Below are 21,392 nucleotides of genomic sequence, written 5' to 3' on the forward strand. Positions count from 1 at the left end.
GCCACTCGTTTTGAATCTTCGTTTGCCGGTTTAAAAACTTTGATTCCAGATGTTGCAGAGACTATGAAGGTAATTGTTTCCACCCCCCTTACATTATCGTGCACCATGCGTGTAGTATGCCCTATATCATGCACCCCCTTCCTGTGCGCTACCTCTCGGTTAAACTCCCAACACCGCAGGGGTGTAATGGTTTGTGTGTCCAAGGCGCGCTCTCATTGCGCACAAGTGGTAGATGATGTGGTAACGTAGTGCAATAAAACAAATGTTGTGTCAGTTAGGTAAATTATATCTGTAATAAAAATAAAGGAAACATATAGGCCAATGTAAAGTTGTGTTGTTACAAGCATTAAATGAATAATAAATAAACAATAACTGCATTTTTACATATCTGATGTAATGTATGGTGTAATACAGCTGTTTCCCTCTGCCGCCAAATTCTGCTATTTGTAATGTTTCTGACAGACCTACATTTTACATTTTGACAGTTCCTTGAGTAATGACAATGAGTAATGGACAATTTACCGGAGTAGCAGTACCCGGCTCAGTCCCGAGTATTTGGACTTAGCCTTCTACAGCGCCTAGCGATCAGTGTTGGGTTCACTCATTAATAAGTTAAATCACGGAAAATATATTGAGAACTTTCACATGGGAAAGTAAACGGTACTTTATACTTTGGCTATTTACTAACCACCACAAAGCCCAAATGAAAGCGTACTTTAATTCATGCGTCACCTTAACGTCACTCCAACCTTTTTAAAAGTGTACACGTGCACTCTTTATATGGCGCACAACAACTGTCTCCAAAATGACCTGGTTTGAAAACAATACGTTCCGTCTGTTATTTCTATACTTTCTGTCCAGTCTCAGCACGGGGAGGGGAACTTTCTGGTGATGTCATGATCTTACCACAAACAACAAGCTCCGGCGACTATTACACAAAACATTTTACAACTGACAAACAGCGCAGCGACATAAGGAGAGGAAAGGGAGGAGTGTTGTTTGTGGACCGCGTAAAAGCTTTGAATCCACCTCTTAACGCTTGCACTACTCCAGAAATGCGCAGAGCTAGACTTGGGGATACCTTTCCGGCCAAAAAGCTGAAGGGTAACATTGCTGCAAGTTTAATACCAAAAACAGTACAGGAAACAGGACACCAGAACGGAATGGGTTTGCAGAGGTTAAATTTCGGAAAAAGCAAAAAAGTAGGAAAACACACGGACAGTCTTTCCACGCATCAAAGAGCAGGCGCGCTAAGCATGGACTTGTTGGTTGCCTTGCAGATATTACCGGGCTTTTTCTCCAACTGTCTGTTCCTGGCGCTCTATGACTCGGTGGTCCTCCTGAAGCGTGTGATGTCACTTCTCATCTTCTCCAGATCCGCAGCCTGTGGTGAGTGGCAGCGCATGCTGACTTCAGCAGGTCTACGCTCGATATGGAACAGTTTCCTACTGGACGCCTATAAGCAGGTAATGATGCGTAAAACGTTTTCACCCGTGTAAATGCAATGCACTCAACTTGTTATTGGCTAGTTGTACCCACACGATCATTATTACAAAACGGTTTGTCAACAACAACAACAACAACAACAACCTGTATTATTAATATCGTTGTGATTATTATTATTATTATTATTATTATTATTATTATTATTATTATTGCTCTAGTTGTTACTAGAAATTCAAATATTATGTCTGAAAACAGTCTTATTTATGGCATATTGCAAGTACATTTTTAGATTGCCACAATGCACTATAACATTTAGACTTAAATCTTCTGCTGTTGTAGCCTATCCACTTAGAGGTTTGAAGTGTTGTTTATTCAGAGATGCTCTTCTACATACCACTGTCGTAATGCATGGTTATTTGCATTACTGTTCCCTTCCTGTCAGCTTCGACCAGTCTGGCCCCTCTGACCTGTCTAAATAACAACGGGGGTTTCTGCCCACAGAACTGCTGCTTACTGGATATGGGTTTTTTTTCCCTTGCACCATTAAACTTTTGAGACTGCTGTGCATGAAAAAGCAATCATTCCAAGTCAAGTCACATTTCTTTTGTACCTAATAAAATAAAAATGATAGGGCTATATGTATAGTGGCTTCAGAAAGTATTGAAACCCCTTCACTTTTTCACGTTATTGTGTTCTCGGAAAAATCTTTGCGTACTGAATAACCGATAATGGTCAAGTGAAAATATTTTTTTAGAAATTTTTGCATATTCAAAAAATAAATAAAATCTAATTTACATAAGTATTCAGGCCCTTTGCTGTGGCACTCCAAATTGTGGTCAGGTGAATTCCGTTTGCTTCAATTATGCTTGAGATTATTCTTGAGAGTGTCTAGAACTTGATTGTCCACCTGTGGCAAATTTAATTGATTAGACATAAACCAAGCCATGAAGTCCAAGGAACTCCCTCTAGACCTCTGTGGCAAATTGTGGCAAGGCATTGATCAGGGCCAGGGTATAAAACAATTTCTAAAACTTTTAATGTTCCCAGGAGCACAGTCGCCTCAATAATTGTGAAATGGACCAGGACTCTTCCTAGAGTTGGCCATCTGGCTAAACTGAGTAATTGGGCAAGAAGGGCTTTTGTCAGGGACCTAGAACCCAACAGTCATTCGAACAGAGCTTTTATGGACTTTATGGTAGAGTGGCTGGACAGGCTAGTCTTGAATAAAATGCACATGACTGCCTGCTTGGAGTTTGCCACATGGCATTTAAAGGACTTTTAGGAAAAAGATTCTCTGGTCTTATGAGACAAAACTTGAACTCTTTGGGCAGAACTACACGCACTATGTCTAGCAAACACCAGGCACTGCTCATCACCTGGCTAATGCCATCCCTATGGTGAAGCATGGTGATGGCAGCAGCAGCGGCAGGGAATTGAGGGAAGGATGAATGCAGCCAAATACAGAGAGGTCCTTGAAGAAAACCTGCTCCAGAGTGCACGTGACCTCTGACTGGGGTGATGGTTTATCTTTCAACCGGAAAATGACCTGAAGCATACAGCCAACAGAAGCTGGCATGGCTTCAGGACAAGTCTCTGACTGTCCTTGAGTGGCCCAGCCAAAGGCCAGACTTAAACCTCATAGAACATCTGTGGAGAGACCTGAAAATGGCAGTTTACCGACACACACCCATCCAATCTGATGGGGCTCGAGAGGATCTGCCAGGATGAATGGGATAAACTGCCCAAATCCAAGTGTGCAAAGCTTGTAGAGACTTACCCAAGAAGCTTACGCAAAGTACTAAATTAAGGGTCTGAATACTGACAGTATTGGAACTGCAAGGTCAATTATTATTTTTTGATGTACATAGAAGACAATTGAGTTTGAGGTCAAAACATGTATATGAGATGACAGATCCAAATTTTCATCTTGATTTGTGAAGCATCTTGTCACCTTTTGTATCAGTCCACCCAAATTCTAGGTGAGCAAACGTATTGGAAGATATGACTGACAGGTGTTTCTTGTTTCCCAGATGTGTCCTGTCAGATTGATTGGTTAAACAATAAATAGTTCTGAATGTCTATTCTTGGTTTTAGTCTTGGGTTTTGCCTGTGAAGACTACATTTGTATCAGAAAACATAAACCATCATGAAGACCAAAGAGCTGTCTTTGGGAGAAAAGCAAGCCATTTTGACACTTGGAGATGAGGGGAAATCGATAAGAGCCATTGCACAAGCATTGGAAATAATTGTACAACAACTTGTAATGTCCTGAAAAAGAAAGAGAATGCTGGCATACTGAGTAACAGTACAGACATCGAACAGGTCGACCAACAGTTACACAACATCACAAACAATCTTCACAGGGCAGGGGTGAAAGTATCGTAATCAACCGTTCAAAGAATACTTACAGAGCAGCAATATGGAGGCTATACCACAAGATGCATTAGTAGTAAGAAGGCAAGATAACAATTTGCAGTGTACAGAGATAACACAACAATTCTGGAAAAAAAGTTTTTGTGGGCTGATGAGACCAGATTAACCTCTACGGAAATTATGAAAAGTCCAAAGTGTGGTGATAGACGGGACCTGCTCATGATTGGTTTTACCATGTAGAAATGACAGTACTTTTTACACATAAACCCCATTTCATGGCAACATAATGTTTGGACATATTAATGTCTTTTAAATGAAAGTAGTCCTGTTTGATAATTAATGCTCTGCCAGGCCTTTACTGCAGCATTAATCTCTTGCTTGTTTTGGGGGCTAGTTGCTTTGGCTAGGTACACTATGCAGGATTTTAACCTTTAATTATAACAAAATAACTATGCTTGGTCATATCTATGATGCACTGGCAATCTTTGTCTTTGTACAGATTTCCTCAATCCATGCTCCTATGCCTGTATTTCTTCTAATATGGGTCCACATTTCTGGACCTGATGCTCTTTTCAGTGTGAAGAGGGGTGGGTGTGGCTAAAGAACCTGTGGGCTGGCATCAGTTTGTGTAGTTACATCATCATTGAAGACAAACGAGTCAGTTTCTCTAGCAGCCTTACATGCTCAGACCATAACATCTCCAACACTGTATTTCACAGATGGGGGGGGGGGGTTGTCTGCTTTGGATCTTGGGAAGTTCCTTTTGGCCTCTACACTTTGCACTTGCTATCACTCTACAACTCGACTATGTGAATAATAAGTTAATTTTGGCCTCATCTGTCCACAAGACCTTTTTCCAGAGCTCTGTAGTCTCCTTTAGGTACTTCTGAACAAACTGTAACCTGGCCATCCTGTTCTTGCAGCTAATGGTTTACTAGTGGTTATCCTCTGTAGCTCTGTTTTTGAGGTTTTATGCAGACAGTAGTTACTAACACATCCACACCTGCCTCCCGATGAGTGCTTCTGATCTGTCAGACAGGTGTTTGTGGTTTTTTCATTGTGGTCAGAATTCAAGTGCAGACTTATCGTCCTTGGCCTACCAGGCTCTTTGCAATTACTAAGCTCACAGTGCGCTCTTTCAATGTCCCAAACAAGTGATTTTAGTAAGCCTAAGGTTTGACCAATGTCTCTGACTGTTTTCTCTTATTTCACAGCCCCATAAAGGCTTCTTTGGCTTTCATTGGCTGGTTTTCATGTTGCCAATAATAATGAAGGCAACCAGAAGCGTTCAACACTCTTCTGAAAGCTCTCTTATGCCTGCACTAAGGAAGTGATTGAACACACCTGACTAATCAGAAGCACTTGTGAAGCCGTTTGTCCCAAACATTATGGTGCCTTGAAATTGGCGGGGGGGTGTATGTATATGAATATGTATTTGTCCCAAACATTTGTAGCTCAATGTTTATACAAATACAAATGTATTTACAGTACCGTGCAAAAGTTTTAGGCGGGTGTGAAAAAATTCTGTAAAATAAGAATTCTTTCAAAAATAGAAATGTTAATAGTTCTTTTTTATCAATTAACAAAATGCAGGAACAGAAGCAGTGAATGAACAGAAGAAAAATCTAAATCAAATCAATATTGGGTGTGACCACCCTTTGCCTTCAAAACAGCATCAATTCTTGCACTCGGAAGGTAGGTTGTTCCAAACATCTTGGAGAACTAACCACAGTTCTTCTGTGGATTTAGGCAGCCTCAAATGCTTCTGTCTCTTCATGTAATCCCAGACAGACTCGATGATGTTGAGATCAGGGCTCTGTGGGGGCCATACCATCACTTCCAGGACTTCTTGTTCTTCTTTACGCTGAAGATAGTTCTTAATGACATTGGCTGTATGTTTGGGGTCATTGCCCTGCTGCAGAATAAATTTGGGGCCAATCAGATGCCTCCCTGATGGTATTGCATAATGGGTAAATATCTGCCTGTACTTCTCAGCATTCATTCTGACCAAATCCCCAACTCCATTTGCTGAAATGCAACCCTAAACTTGCAAGGAACCTCCACCATGCTTCACTGTTGCCTGCAGACGCTCATTCTTGTACCGCTCTCCAGCCCTTCGGTGAACAAACTGCCTTCTGCTACAGCCAAATATTTAAAAGTTTGTCGCTTGGCCTTGCTTCCATGTCAGAGATATGGCTTTTTGGCCGCAATTTTTCCATGAAGACCACTTCTCCGCACAGTAGATGGGTGTACCTGGGTCCCACTGGTCCCAATTCTGAGCTGATGGCACTGCTGGACATCCTCCGATTGCGAAGGGAAGTAAGCATGATGTGTCTTTCCTTCGCCAACCACTGCGTGTACGGTCCTCAACATTGCCCGTTTCTTTGTGCTTCTTCACCAGAGCTTGGACAGCACATCTGGAAACCCCTGTCTACCATGACATTTCTGCCTGGGAGAGACCTTGCTGATGCAGTATAACTACCTTGTGTCTTGTTGCTGTGCTCAGTCGTGCCATGGTGTATGACTTCTTCAGCAACCTCACCTTGGAAGCAGAGTTTGGCAGAGAGTTGGCTCACCCAGTTTTTACCCTCCAGCTGTTTCTGTTTCAGATAATGATTGTGTTTCAACCTATATATTAAATTGATGATCATTAGCTCCTGTTTGGTATGATTGGTTAATCACACACCTGATTATATGCCTATAAAATCCATTACTTTGTGCAAGTGTATCTAGAAGAACTGATGCTGGTTTGAAGGCAAAGGGTGGTCACAACAAATATTGATTTAATTTAGATTTTTCTTCTGTTCACTCACTTTGCATTTTGTTAATTAATAAAAATGAACTATTAACATTTCTATTTTTAAAAGCATTCTTACTTTACATAATTCTTTCAGACCTGCCTAAAACCTTTGTACAGTACTGTATATATACTTTTTGTCCGACAATTACAATTGGTATGGTAAAAATGGTATCTATTATATTACTTTGAGTGTTTCACAGTCTCGGGCCTGGGGGTATATGAAAGCTGCGGTCTTCATTAATTCAGCTCTGCTGGACCATTGATATCATGATTATCTGACAGCTTGTTTGACATGTAACAGGTTTGTCCTTTGCAAAATAAATACACTGTTGCAGTGTTTTCTGCTCCCAAGACATTTCAAGACATATACAATTGTTTCTTCTGTTCATGTATAGCATACTCTTCAAAGAGATTGAGCATATAAATTCGACATAAATTTGAGATTAATTCGTTTTTCTATCAACTGTTTTAGGGCAGTTCATTTGACCACTAATTGAGACAGAGCTGTGAAAGTGCAATAGATTTACTGTGAGAGCTTTACTGTATTTAAACTTTCACTTGCATGACTGCCCTGTCTTTTCCTTTGCATGTGCATGTGTGATAGTGACAGTACATATGCTTTCAATATGTGCACACATGTGACTGTGTCTCTTGGTGTGTTAGTTTGTGGGTGTGGGTGTGTGTGTGTGGGAGGGAAATTATGGTTGATAATTCTTGGCTTTGTGTGTTTGGGGCTGAATGGTAAAGTGCACTTGGAGTTCAGGTGGGGTAGGTCACCACTCCATTTCCCTGTGTATTGACCTCATCCTGTAGCTGAGGTGGGGTGATATGAGCAGGCTTGAACTTGCAGTCTGTCTGCTTTACCTTGTGCCCAGGTGAAGCTTGGCGGTGAGGCTCCCAACTCCAAGGTGGTGAAGGTGCCCTCTGTCCGAGGCCGGAGACGGAGTCCCAGGAACAAGGCGGGCGATGAGTGCCACCTGTTGGATTTCGAGTCCTTCGACCGCCCCCTGGTGGTCAACTTCGGCTCGGCCACCTGACCCCCCTTCATCAGCCAGCTTCCCGCCTTCCGTGGGCTGGTGGAGGACTTTGCGGACGTGGCTGACTTCCTGCTGGTGTACGTGGACGAGGCGCACCCTTCGGACGGCTGGGCGGGGCCGGTGGGCGGGCCACGCCTGTTTCAGGTGAGGCAGCACCGGAGCCTGGAGGAACGGGTGCTGGCGGCTCGGAGGCTGTTGGAACACTTCGCCATTCCCCCGCCGTGCCAGCTGGTCACCGACTGCATGGACAACAATGCCAACGCAGCCTACGGCGTCTCCTTCGAGAGGGTCTGCATCGTCCAGAAGAGGAGGGTCGCCTACCTGGGGGGGAAGGGCCCGTTCTTTTACAACCTGGGAGATGTTCGGCAGTGGCTCGAGCAGAACTATGGACCGAGGTAGAGCAGGGAGGAACAGGGAGGAAAAAATAGTTGTCTTATTCCACAGGCTGGGGGAGGGAGGAATCTATTTTAGGACCATGGAAATGGATTGCTAAAGCAGGTATGGCGTGAAACGTTTTGAAAAACTTCCTCGTCAAAGCACCGTTGACCCCTTTCTGGCAAGGTTTCAGTCAGACTAATCCAGCAGCTTTCTACTTGGAGGAAAGTCCACTCTGGAATCGGCTTGACTGATAGATGAAACGGACAAGCTTTCAGCGCGCGGAAACCTCCGGAACTCTCCCCGCAAGGTTGCCACGCCGACAGAACGTGAAAAATACACCCGTCAGCCTAGATAAACCCATTGCCCTGTGTGAATGGAACCCAGATTTACTGAACACAAGTGGAAACACAAGGAGCCAGCTTTAAAAAAAGAAAAAAAAAGTGGTGATGTAAGGCCCCTTCATCCATATGAACTTGCTTTCATTTTCAACATACTCTCCTTTTCAGTGTGATTTCATGCTGTCAGTTTAATGCACTGCAGCATGTGCTTCTCCTGGCTTTGATTAAGTGCTCTTTATGTACTTGTATTCCTATGCTGTTTCTGAAACAAAGGGCCTTCTCTTCTTACTCAAGTTTGACACAATGCCAAATAGATTCTGGATGTTCGGACCATGTGTTTGTGAGCCCCAAGCCCCTTTTTCCGAGTGAAAGTGCAATGGGGCGCAACCGTGGCATCACATCCTTTTAGCAGACAAGAAGCTATGCTGTAGTTCCTCAGCAGACCTGGATCAATTACATAATTTTTTTTATATTCAAATACTTTTCCACGCTTTATTGAGTTTGTCTGGTATATTGGAACCTATGAAATACTCAAAAAGTGCAAGCCCCACCTTCTGGTCCTGTTGGTGGGCTCAATGGCACCAGGCAAGATCAATGGAGCACAGAAAACCAAAACAATTACATATTCCACCCAAGACTGGTGAGAAGGCAGTAGGTCAGGTCATATGCCTTACAGGATGTGACCGGGAATCACAAACCCGGCTTAAAAAAACAGCTCAAGCTAGGTTTTAAAACTACTCGTAGCTCATTGACCAGTTCAGACCAGCTCCGCACTCAACATGGTTTGACCAGCTCAAGCATCGTTTTGAAATGGCTGGTAGCTGGTAATTTCAAACTGGATTTTACACCAGGGTTCCCTTCCCACAACAGAGATGAGCTTCTTTCCATGGCTGCTTTTTTGGGTCAAGACAAAGTTGGTGTATGAATGAAGATCACTGGTGAAAGGGGTGACAAGCCCTATCGGTGGTTGGATGCAAGGCCACACCACCTCTGCCTGGATTCAGAAGTGTGCCTGCTCAGAAACTTATCATGTGATTTTCAAATTTTTTTTGTAAGCTTGGGAGTTTGTAGTGCAGACAGCTGCCTTTTGAAATTGTGGAAAAATACATTAAAGGTGGAATTTTGCTGCCGAGACGTGCGTGAGTTTTACAGTAGAAGGTTTCTCAAATCTGCCAGCTGCTGCCAGCAGCGGAGAGAGTGTATGTGTGGCATATGTCTGGAGGGTATGTGTGTGTGTCTGTGTATGTTTTGTTTGTGAGAATGTATTTGTGTGCGTGTGTTTGTGTGCATCTGTGTGTTTGGGAGTGTGTGCATGCGCATGTGTATTTCAGACCTGGGTGAAATACGTAATTGTTTTGGATTCAAATACTTTTCTGTGATCTGAGAATCTAACACACCAGACAAGCTCAGTACAGCATAGAAAAGTATTTGAATCCCAAAAATTACGCATGTGACCTAGGTCTGTGTGTTTGTGTGTGCGTATCTGTATTTCTGAGTGTGTGCATGTGTGATTAATAATTCTTAAGAGGAGGCTTGTCATACGGGAACATTGTTGTGTGTGTTGTGTGCTGTTTTGAATGTTGATTTGTCTGTTTGTATCATTATTTCCAGCTCTAAGTGGACATGTTGCTAGGTTCTGAGGTGTCAGAGTTCCCCAAGGCCTGTGGAGAACTCCAGCCTCAGGGAACACGCGAGGGGGTGGGCATGCTGCCAGGTAGAATGGAAGCTTCCGGGTCATCTGGGGATCTGAGCCCATTCACAATTCACCCATTTTCCTGTTCTTGGAAAGCATAAGCACAGTGAAGTGAGGACACAGTGAGTGTATTTGTGCGTGTTTGTGTGAATCTGTGTGTGTGTTTGTGAGTGTGTGCGTGTGTGTGTGTCTGTTTCAGACCTGGGTGAAATACGTGATTGTTTTGGATTCAAATACTTTCATGTGATCTGAGGTTCTAACACACCAGACAAGTTCAGTACAGCATAGAAAAGTATTTGAATCCAAAAAATTACGCATTTGACCATGGTCTGGTGTGTTTGTGTGTGCGCACATGTGTTTCTGTGTGTGCATGTGCAATTAATAATTCTTAAGGGGAAACTTCTCATACGGCAACATTGTTGTGTGTGTTGTGTGCTGTTTTGAATGTTGATATGTCTGTTTGTATCATTATTTCCAGCTCTAAGTGGACATGTTGCTAGGTTGTGAGGTGTCAGAGTTCCCCAAGGCCTGTGGAGAACTCCAGCCTCAGGGAACACGCGAGGGGGTGGGCATGCTGCCAGGTAGAATGGAAGCTTCCGGGTCATCTGGGGATCTGAGCCCATTCACAATTCACCTATTTTCCTGTTCTTGGAAAGCATATGCAAAGTGAAGTGGGGACATGGACAGTGTCAGGAGAGGACGAGGAGCTTTATTCACACTCAGCTTCACAAAGCGGTGTGCCTGAACCCACATCTATGGAGAGGGGAGCTCACAGAGAGTGTTTTACTCTGACTGAGGTAAACAGGCAGTGGGTGGAATCTTAAGTAGCTGGCCAGGAAGTGATCTCAGCTTTGGCAAAGGGAAAGTGTTTATTCCAGGAGTTGGGTCTCAGTACTATATAAATAAACAAGTACATTGAAATGATGTGCAGTTCCTGAAAATGAAATGTGGCTATATTGTTAGCTAGATAGATAGATAAATAGATAGATAGATAAAACACCACCATTTCCTCTATAATTGTATATTTGTCACACTGAATGGTTTAATATCTTTAGACAACATTTAATGTTAGACAAAGGGAACCTGAGTAAACATATTTTTTACATTAGTGTTTCATTTAATTAAAAAGTTATCGGACACCCATATCACCCCTGTGAAAAAGTAATTGCCCCCTTAACCTTTTCAATTGTACTGCCTTTTGCAGCAATAATTGCCACCAAACACTTCTTATAATCTGATATTAGTCTTTCACGTTACTGTGGAGGAATTTTAGTCCACTGTTGCATAACAGGTTTCATTCAGATAAATTGGTAGGTTTTTGAACACAAACTATTCGTTTCAGATTGTGCCACAGCACCTCTATTGGGTTTACTTAAAGACTTAGTTTAGGCCACTCCAAAGCCATTTCTAAGGCTCTGGGACTCCACAGTGAGAGCCATTATCTTCAAATGGAGAATTCTCTCTCCAAGGGTGCAGCAACAACTCATCCAGGAAGTCACACAAGTCCCCAGAAAAACATCCAAAGAACTGCAGTGCAGGCAAAAATTTGAATCATGAGAGAGTAGCAAATCTAATGATCTGAAACCATTCAGTGTGACACATATGCAATAATAAAGGGAATCAGGAAGGGGGGAAATACTTTTTCATGGCACTGTACCTTCAATCTGACTGAATCTTACATTTTGGTTGCTACTGCCCTCTCTCACCGAAGAGCAGTTTCAAACTGTTGCATAAAACCCCCTGTTTAATTGTATTTCCTTTCCACATAAAATAATAGAGTTTAGAGAATACAGTATATAATTTTTTATCATTTATGCATCTATAATTTGTAAATGCATAAAGTACTGAGATACCAACACATTGGGAATAGAGGTTGTTCAGAAGACTTTAAATGCAATGACTAAATAAACATGTTTTTTTATGAGTCCTTTATTGACTGACATATGGATTTATATTAGTAGCCTTATTATTTTTATTTAAGATAGGCTACTCTCATTTTCTAACTATATTGGCTTGAACCAATAAACAAACTAGTGTAACTGAGATATGTGCAGTTGAAATTGTACTTCCCTCTAGGGTCTTTCAGCGAACTTATCCCTGGTTATGGGTATGCACTTTGTTGTACGTCGCTCTGGACAGATCTACCACCATGTATAACATTTGGCAACAAACCATGTGGGTTGAACGTTTTCTTTGGCTTTAAACATGTGTGTATACTCTGCTGAAAAAAAAAAAACAGCTTAAGCTAGGTTTTGACCAGTTCAGCTTGACATAGTTTGACCAGCTGAATCTATGTTTTGAAACAGTCTCAGACAGTTTAGCAGCACTATATTATGACCAGCTTCAATTTTCAAGCTGGCACAGAGAGGTAGGGGATTTTACAACAGGGTGGCTTCCTAACCCTTCCTGATGTAGTACAATGTGTAAAAGACTTGTCAGACCATGTTAACTTTTTTCCATTGCTCAGAGGTCCAGGTGGTGTGTTCTTTACATTAGGTAATGTAATTACATTAGGTTGGTTATAAGCAGTTTCCAAATGCCGGCCCTGCCATAAATACTAGCTTTGTGAAGCCACAATGTAGTTTTGTTAGTTTGGCATGCCTTGCCACATTACATAAGTTTGCACATTTTGTGACCGATGCACCTGCAATTCGAGCACAGACTATTTAGCCTGTTAGTTGTCTCATGTTGCTATGGAAACTCACATATCTAAGTTCTGTTTGTCAAACCTCTTTTACACCTGACAATTTTTGCTAATTGGCATTCAACTTCATATGAGCTGTAGCTGCCTGTGGAATTATGTTTTAGCTACTTCAAATTAAAGTCCTTTATCATGAGGCATTTCTGTTACTTTATCCAAAACCCCTATATGCAGTGAGGTCTGTAAGTATTTGGACAGTAACGCAATTTTGAAGGGCTGCAATTCCTGTCAGCTGTCAGTGTGACAGGAATTTCTGTCAGCCTTAATTTCTGGGTGTTTACATCCGTATGGATTGAACCATTTAGGAATTACAGCTCTCACTGTATACTTACAGACCTCACTGTATAATAGAAAAATGTCACATGCAGTTTTCTTTATTGAATGTCTGCAAACTTTTTCATAGAATTTGAATACAATCATACAGTCAATGGGCATTAATTATTCTATATAATATGCATAAAACAATATAATATTTATATTATTAATGACTATTATCATGCATACAATAGTCCAGCCTAGTAGGTCCCTACTGGGCACCACTGTAGGTTTGAATCTCCGTGTACTACAGTTCCCTCCCACATTGAATGACATGCATGTCAGGTTAGGTGTGCCATTGCCCTTAACCAAGACACTGTCTACAGAACTGGAGTTGGTCCCAGGGCCCTGCACTGCACTATCTGCGCCTAAATAACTGGATGGGGGTGGAGTATCTTTCTTCTAAAATCGAAACATCTATGAGAATACTGACGTGCGACCAGCTTTCCGGTGCCGGCTGTTGGCGCTGTTGGTTGAATGCGGTTGATAATCAACGCTTCCAACTCGCTTCCACTACTCCTGGCCGAGTTTCTGTGATTTCGCCCCTAGAGGGCGGTGTGTCCAACGTGTTATGTCTGAGACGATTATGTACCAATAGGCATTGGAATTGGAGTAGTCGAACACCATATTTTAATCATGAGGACTTTCCGTTCCACAACGAATGGTTTTTAGTGATATGAAAACAGATGAAAATGAATTGGGGAATTATTATTATGTTTTAAACAGTAGCCATAAATTAGCCAAAATGTGCTCACTGCAGATTTTTGAGCGGTTTTCTTTTGGCGTTTTTCGAGCAATATCTTTCAAAGAAATGCACCTGAAAGATACTCTTTCACATTTTATGTGGTCTATTTCGTAATCAGAGATTATAGTTGTTTATTTGTTGAGAATCACACTGTGTAACAATTCTTCGCGTTTTTCTGCTTCAATGTGACTCGCGAAAAATACGGAGGAACATATACTTTTATAAAAACAACTATAAAAAAACTAAAGCAAAAAACGTTGTGAAACACAGAAATAACACACTAACAAGTTTTGCATGGTCCTACTTATGATTAACGTATCACTTATATTGCCATACATATCCTGATCAAGACAGCATCTCTCTCTCTCTCTCTCTCTCTCTCTCTCTCTCTCTCTCTCTCTCTCTCTCTCTCTCTCTCTCTCTCTCTCTCGCGCAATAATATTATAATAATAATTAAAGCATAGCACATAGTAAAATACCCAACAGGTAACAGGAACTCACAACAACTTCGCACCTGACCCAGTTTCACAACATAGTTTGGAAGCTAATACCACACGTTCAATTAAGACTCGTCCCTTTCAGGAGGGAAGTTGTCGTATTTTGCAAATAAGCACCCATGCAAAATTAGTTCACTTTAGCGTTGGTTGGTACCGCACCCAATACAACTTGTCACACAATAGAGGTGATGCTGACAACCACTTAAGACAGGCACAATAAAATAAAATAATAAAGTAGTTCCGACCAGTGCACACAGCCTCTGTAAAGCACACCCATATTAAGCGATCTGAAGTACAGGTAAATTACGTGAAAGAAAGCAAGGTAGCCATGCTCGTAAATAATTACGGAGAGAGTGAGAAAAACTAACTTGAACCCATTTTCCTGGCGATTTTAGCAATAGCATTACATAGCATTACAGAAAGAGCACGGAAATGTGGAAACAACATCCATAGTTATTTTCATCAGTAGTGCTATTTCTTTTGGAACTAAAAAGTTCCACTATGGTGAACTGTTTACCTTTTGACATGACAAGCTAGTCATCTCATACCCCTTTCTCACAGGAAACCCTGGATATACACATGATATAGAAGCCATTCACACCACATGATGGGAATGTCCCGGGTCCTTGCCATTCACACCAGACCCTGGATGTAGTGTGAATGGGTCAAACTTGGGTTGATTCCTGTCAACTGTTTGGTATTTAACTATGTGCTGCACTCTAAAATCCCTTACCCCTTTTTGGCCACCCCATTCAAATTTTCTGAAAGTCACTGCTTAACCCCTTGAAGTATCGCCACTTTCCTTGGCACAAGCTTAAAATGACTTACCCAAAATAAAATGTTTACTATTGTTGAACCCTTTTGATTACAGGCATAATCCTAGTCTCTTTTGAAAGGAAACCATTTACCTTTGTTTTCCAATAATCAGAATTACTCCAAATATTACTATAACAAAGTTATAGAAGCTCAAACACAGTGAAAGTGGAAGCTTTTTTTCTCACTGAAAATATTTTTAGCTTTTGACTGGATACAGATTATTGTAGCTGTGACTGTGCCATGGCTTATAATGGAGCCAAGGCACAAATCCCCTTTCAAATTTGAGGACAATATCACCAAAATATTTTCTAATCTATGTCTTGGCAGTTTTCCATAAAGGATATTTGGGGACTCCAAAAGGACACATGGAAACTAAATGATATTATGGGTCTTACAAGGTATAACACCATTTTGCTTACTAAACTATACAACACGTTTTATCCTAAATAATTTGATAATAAATAATTATCAACAATGCAAACACATTCCATAATTTCACATGCTATTTATTATTCAAAAGCAGGGTGGCTCCTGCTATAAGCATACCAAATAATAATAAAATATTTTGAGAATGTATTTAGATGCTCACTGATATAAAATGGGGTCATGTCACTGAAAATGCCCTCAATTGTTGTCAATGGTGTTTTCACTGTCTTCCTCAGAAATATTCATTACATTACGTGGCATTTAGCAGACGCTCTTATCCAGAGCGACGTACAACAAAGTGCAAATCAATCACAAGAACAAGTGCAAAAGTAGACCTGAGAGGACAGTACAGTTCCGAGTCCTAGTGTAAACATACAGAAATTCAGAACCCTTGAAGAGTACAATCAACATTCAAACTAGCATACCACTGTTGGCAGCTAGAATACAACAACAGCCAATAAAAACAACAATACCTATACAAGTAACGATATCTATACATAAATGCCATTACGGTCTAAGGCTAATCACAGTGATTGTGAGTTGGGGAAGGAAAGGTGTAGCCTGAGATGGGTCTTCAGTCTGCGCTTGAAGGAGGTCAGAGACTCTGCCATTCTGACATTCACCGGGAGGTCGTTCCACCACCGTGGGACCAGGACAGTCAGCAGTCGTGAGCGTGAAGTGCAGGTGTGGCGAGGGGGAGGCGCCAGACGGCACGAAGTGGCAGAACGGAGGGGTCTTGTTGGTGTATAGGTCTTGATAAGGGATTGAATATACACAGGGGCTAATCCTTTAACTGCCTGGTATGCGAGCACCAAAGTTTTAAATTTGATGCGAGCCATAACAGGCAGCCAGTGGAGGTTGCTGAGCAGGGGGGTGACATGTGAATGTCTGGGAACATTGAATACCAGACGGGCTGCAGCATTCTGGATGAGTTGTAGGGGTCTGATGGCAGATGCTGGAAGGCCAGCCAGCAGAGAATTGCAATAGTCCAGGCGGGACAGGACCATTGCTTGAACAAGGAGCTGAGTGGAGTAGGTGGTGAGAAAGGGTCGGATTCTCCGGATGTTGTACAGGAAGAACCTGCACGCCCGGGTCACCGTAGCGATGTTCGTGGAGAAGGATAGCCTGTTGTCCATCACCACTCCAAGGTTTCTTGCACTAGGGGATGAGGTCACTGTGGTATCCCCTAGTGAGATGGAGAAATCAGAGAAGGGAGAGGTTAAAGCAGGGATGAAGGTCACCTCCGTCTTATCTGGGTTGAGCTTTAGATGGTGGTCGCCCATCCAGCTCTGGATGTCTCTCAGGCAGGCGGAGATACGGGTAGAGACCTGTGTGTCTGATGGGGGGAAGGAGAGAAAGAGTTGGGTGTCATCGGCATAGCAATGATAGGAGATGCCATGAGCAGAGATAACGGGGCCAAGGGATCTCGTGTAGATGGAGAAGAGGAGGGGTCCGAGGACTGAGCCCTGGGGGACTCCTGTAACAAGGGGGCAAGGGGTTGACACTCCTCCAGCCCAGGACACCTGGGAGGACCGGCCAGAGAGATAAGATTGGATCCACTCTAAGGCTGTGCCACAGATCCCTGTAGATGCCAGGGAGGCTAAGAGGATGGAGTGGTTGGCCGTGTCGAACGCCGCAGAGAGGTCAAGAAGGATCAGGACAGAGGAGAGAGAGGTTGCTCGTGCAGCCTGAAGGGACTCGTTGACAGAGAGGAGTGCAGTCTCCGTCGAGTGGCCAGGTCTGAAGCCGGACTGGTGGGGGTCCAGCAGGTTATTCTGAGAGAGGAAGGAAGAGAGTTGGTTGGAGGCGGCTCGTTCAATGGATTTGGATAGAAAAGGAAGGAGAGATACCGGACGGTAGTTTTGAATGCAGGAGGGGTCAAGAGTGCGTTTCTTTAGGAGCGGGGTGATGTAGGCCCTTTTGAATGATGAGGGAAAGCAGCCAGAGGACAAGAGAGGAGTTAACAAGGGAGGTGACAAACGGGAGGATGTCAGGCATGATTGCCTGAAAGAGGTTTGAGGGGATGGGGTCCAGGGCACAAGTAGTAGGGCGGTGGGAGAGCAGGAGGTGAGACACATCAGCATCTGTAAGGGGACAGACAAGAGATTCCTTGGAACTCCTCCAAAGGAAGTCCTCTATTTAGATATAGACTTCATAAAATAAATCATTTGTCGTAAAATGTCAATGTATTTTTTGGAATAAAATTGTTTTTGACGAAGTGCAACAGCATGTGCATTGAAAACTCTACACTTTCGTTACACAGGTGAAAAATGCTGTGTTGTTTTATGCAAAAAAATTATACACTTCAATAACATGCCCGAAGTCGGTTCTTTGATTAGCTGAATTTATCCAGAATTTTCTTACACACAGATGGGGGCAACACATTTTCTCTGTTACTACGTTACAAATATTGGTCAGAGACGGTTGTACTTGGGCTCACCGTGTTCGTGAGAGCCAATACAAAATGTAGATAATAGCATTTCTATGCACAAGTACTTTTGTAGAAGTATACAACAGCGATACGGACAACAATAGTTGCTCCAAAAAAATTCCAAGTAATAAATTGACATTCTATCAACATTTCTCCAAGTTTCTCCAACATTTCTCCACATTTTTAGAATGACTACAACTATAATGCATTTGGTCCGCTGGACACAGGACACTGGTATTATTGTATTTCTTGTAGTATGCAGATTTCCAAAATGCAGAGAAGATGAGGTCCACCCACATGTTACAAAATAAGGAACTATTGTCGCTAAAGCAATGGCATCTTAAAATAGGTTATGGAGATAGAACACATGTTACCATAGAGATAGAAAATTGCACTGTGAAAATTTATTTTAATGCAAAAAGAAAACACATTGGCCCAACCCTGGGCCAGTGAGACTTAAGGGTTAAGGAGCAAAAATGTTAATTGAAATAAAACCAGTATTTAGGCCCAATAATTCAGAGATAGCAATCACTTCACAAATTAAGGATGTATTAACCAATATTGACCTGCCTGGTCTGTGTATATGATTTGCTCCAATACGTTCCTTAGCCAGCCTGTTAAGAAGGATTTTGTAATCCATTCAGAACAAAGCTACAGGCCTCCAGTTCTTAATGCCCTGCAAATCCTGCCCACATGCAACTCACTGCCAGTCTGTGATTGAACGCTTCCAGGTTATCAGTACCGAACATCCCCCAGAAGGCCTTGAAGAAGTCCACAAACAGACCATCCAACCATCTATACCAGTTGCATGGCCATTTACCATACCCTGCAGTGCAGTAAAGAGAGAGAGAAAGGAAAGAGAGAAAGAGAGACACTACCTCGAGACCAAACCAGTTTCCCAAATTATTAATGACCAATTACCAAAACAGTTGGATTTATGGCAGAAATAAAAGCATTAACAGCAGTAGCACCATGTAAGATTATCCATAATCTTCCATTGAATTAAAAAAATATATATACAATATCTGTATATTATTTTACTATTCACCATATAGATTTTTCTACTTTCTTACATTAAAAAAAGTCATGTTAAACCATCTAAATCCAAAGCAAAAGCAAGTTCAGGAAAAGGTTCATCAATGTCTGTAACCTGTATCCCACTCTTTACTGAGTTTATCAGGCCTCTGTAAAGTAAAGAACCTAGACCTGGTGTGTCCATCAGACTAGCATTCTGGAATTGAGGGGGCGGCCTGTAGCGTAGTGGTTAAGGTAAATGACTGGGACACGCAAGGTTGGTGGCTCTAATCCCGGTGTAGCCACAATAAGATCTGCACAGCCGTTGGACCTTTGAGCAAGGCCCTGCTTGCTCCAGGGGAAGATTGTTTCCTGCTTAGTCTAATCAACTGTAGCGTAGTGGTTGAGGTAAATGACTGGGACATGCAAGGTCGGTGGTTGTAATCCCGGTGTAGCCACAATAAGATCTGCACAGCCGTTGGGCCTTTGAGCAAGGCCCTGCATTGCTCCAGGGGAAGATTGTCTCCTGCTTAGTCTAATCAACTGTACGTCGCTCTGGATAAGAGCGTCTGCCAAATGCTGATAATGTAATGTAATGTGATCGAACCAAGGCCCCTTGTGCTTTTGTATCGGGTATGGCTATGACTGTTGCTTTAAAAGGACTACTGAGGACTTCAAAATATCCTCGATTTCCTGTGGACTTTGCTACTCTCTGCAGTTACACCATTTCCATCTCTTGATCCGTCATAGATCTGGTAAGATGACATTGAAAGTGTACTGATGACAGAGATGTCTTATCTTCACCTTCCCACAGTCTCACCATTGCCCCAGCAATGTAAATTCATGCTTTCTGCATATAAATCTGCATCGCTTTCCAAAGAACTGAAAAGCATCCTCGAACTTAACATTACACAATAAATAAGTACTAAAATGCCAGTATGCACTCGTTGGCTTTATATTTGCAACTAAGGATTTATAGAATCGGGGAATGATCAGTAAGATGAATCAGCAACATTTCACACATTTTGGGAATGCTAAAATGATGTTTGAAACAATAAAACCTTTTCAAGCCTGGACATAAAATTATCTCTACCATAAGCTCATATGTACTGTCTTTTATTATCATTTATCCTTCTGCATATATCATATCATATCATATTAAACCGTTCATCTAAATGAACTGTTTCATTGCAAGCTTGCAAGCTCCCCCCCTTTCTCTCCTCTAGTCTGTCTCACTCTAACATTGTTTGTTTCCTGCACAAATATGATATTAATACATTTAAACATCTCAAACAATATTGCTCTCTTTCTGATCTCTTGCCCCACTAACATTTTGAGTTCCTATTCTAAAGTCGCTCATGGGGAAAAATAAATAAATAAACATAAAACAAACACAGAACAAATATAATGATACAATATATTGATAGTTTACCATCAGAGCATGGATCTTTACTGTCACTATTTTCTGTGATCTGCGGCATCTTCCTACATTCTATTACATTGTATATAATTTGTGTATATATATATATATATTGTGGCACCCCTGCTCCTGAATGTTGTGCCACGTGGGTGGAGAACCCTGGAGGGGCCCGTGCCGGTCAACCGCGCAGACGTCACGCATTGGGAGAGGTGTGCGAAGGGGTATATCTGCCTAGAGATGTGATGGGGAGATCAGCACCTTGGAGAGAGATCCCTCTACCTGCGGTCCAGGACCCCGGCCAGCGCACGTGAGTGAGCAGAGTGGAAAATCACTGACTCAGCTGCAGCCTCTTTTCCTAATGAGCAGGGAATGGCATTTAAGGCGCGGTCGAGGCTGCAGCCAGGCTCAGTTGGTGCCATGCCTGAGCGTGTGAGAGTGTGGAAGGCAGGGAGAGGAAGGACCTGCAACGCCCAGCCATACTGAACCTGAGGAAGACCCCACCTTCACGGACGGCAACACCGAAGACCTGGAAACGGACGCCGGTCACGTGAGCCAGATAAATTACCTTCCTATTCACCCCCTGTCTTTGTGTTTCCCGCCAGCCCTGACGCGGCCGAAGAGGGGAGGAGGGAGGAAGCCCTGGAAAATACCCCGGTCTGGGAAGAATCTTCGTTTATTTTTTGCCTAAACGGCCCCTTTGATTTCTCCAGTTTTCCCCTACCCTTGCCCTGAGGGGGGGCGCTATCACCGATACCCCGGAAAAAAAAAACACAGAAAAAATAAAAAGAAGTATTTTTTCTGACATCTGCTATCTCCTGTGTTGGTTCCTAGCTGTGCCCACTCTCTGCACCTCAGGATTCACCCCGAGGCACCACATATGGTGGAGAATGCGGGCATACTGATGCCACGCTGTGGAAGCTGATCTGGGCCGAAGAACCAACACGGGTGAGAACTGAGAGTGA

The 21,392-nt window shown here is 42.5% G+C and overlaps 1 protein-coding gene across 2 annotated transcripts; it reads left to right on the forward strand.

The window, feature by feature from the left end:
* The first annotated feature begins 998 nt into the window (after nucleotides 1–998).
* LOC133127940 (type II iodothyronine deiodinase-like) lies at nucleotides 999–11,992 on the forward strand. Of its 2 annotated transcripts, XR_009708691.1 has the most exons (3): nucleotides 999–1,466; nucleotides 7,495–8,482; nucleotides 9,984–11,992. XR_009708691.1 is itself a non-coding variant. In XM_061241078.1 (2 exons), exons 1-2 carry the CDS (start codon nucleotides 1,056–1,058, stop codon nucleotides 8,053–8,055), a joined length of 972 nt encoding a protein of 323 aa, XP_061097062.1. In that variant the 5' UTR covers nucleotides 999–1,055; the 3' UTR covers nucleotides 8,056–9,764. The 2 variants fall into 2 exon arrangements, 1 of the variants encoding a protein (XP_061097062.1); XM_061241078.1 differs by lacking the exon at nucleotides 9,984–11,992 and having other exon boundaries at nucleotides 7,495–9,764.
* The last annotated feature ends 9,400 nt before the right edge of the window (nucleotides 11,993–21,392 follow it).

This window comes from Conger conger, chromosome 5 (genome assembly GCF_963514075.1).
Source record: "Conger conger chromosome 5, fConCon1.1, whole genome shotgun sequence".
NCBI classification, from domain to species: Eukaryota; Metazoa; Chordata; class Actinopteri; order Anguilliformes; family Congridae; genus Conger; species Conger conger.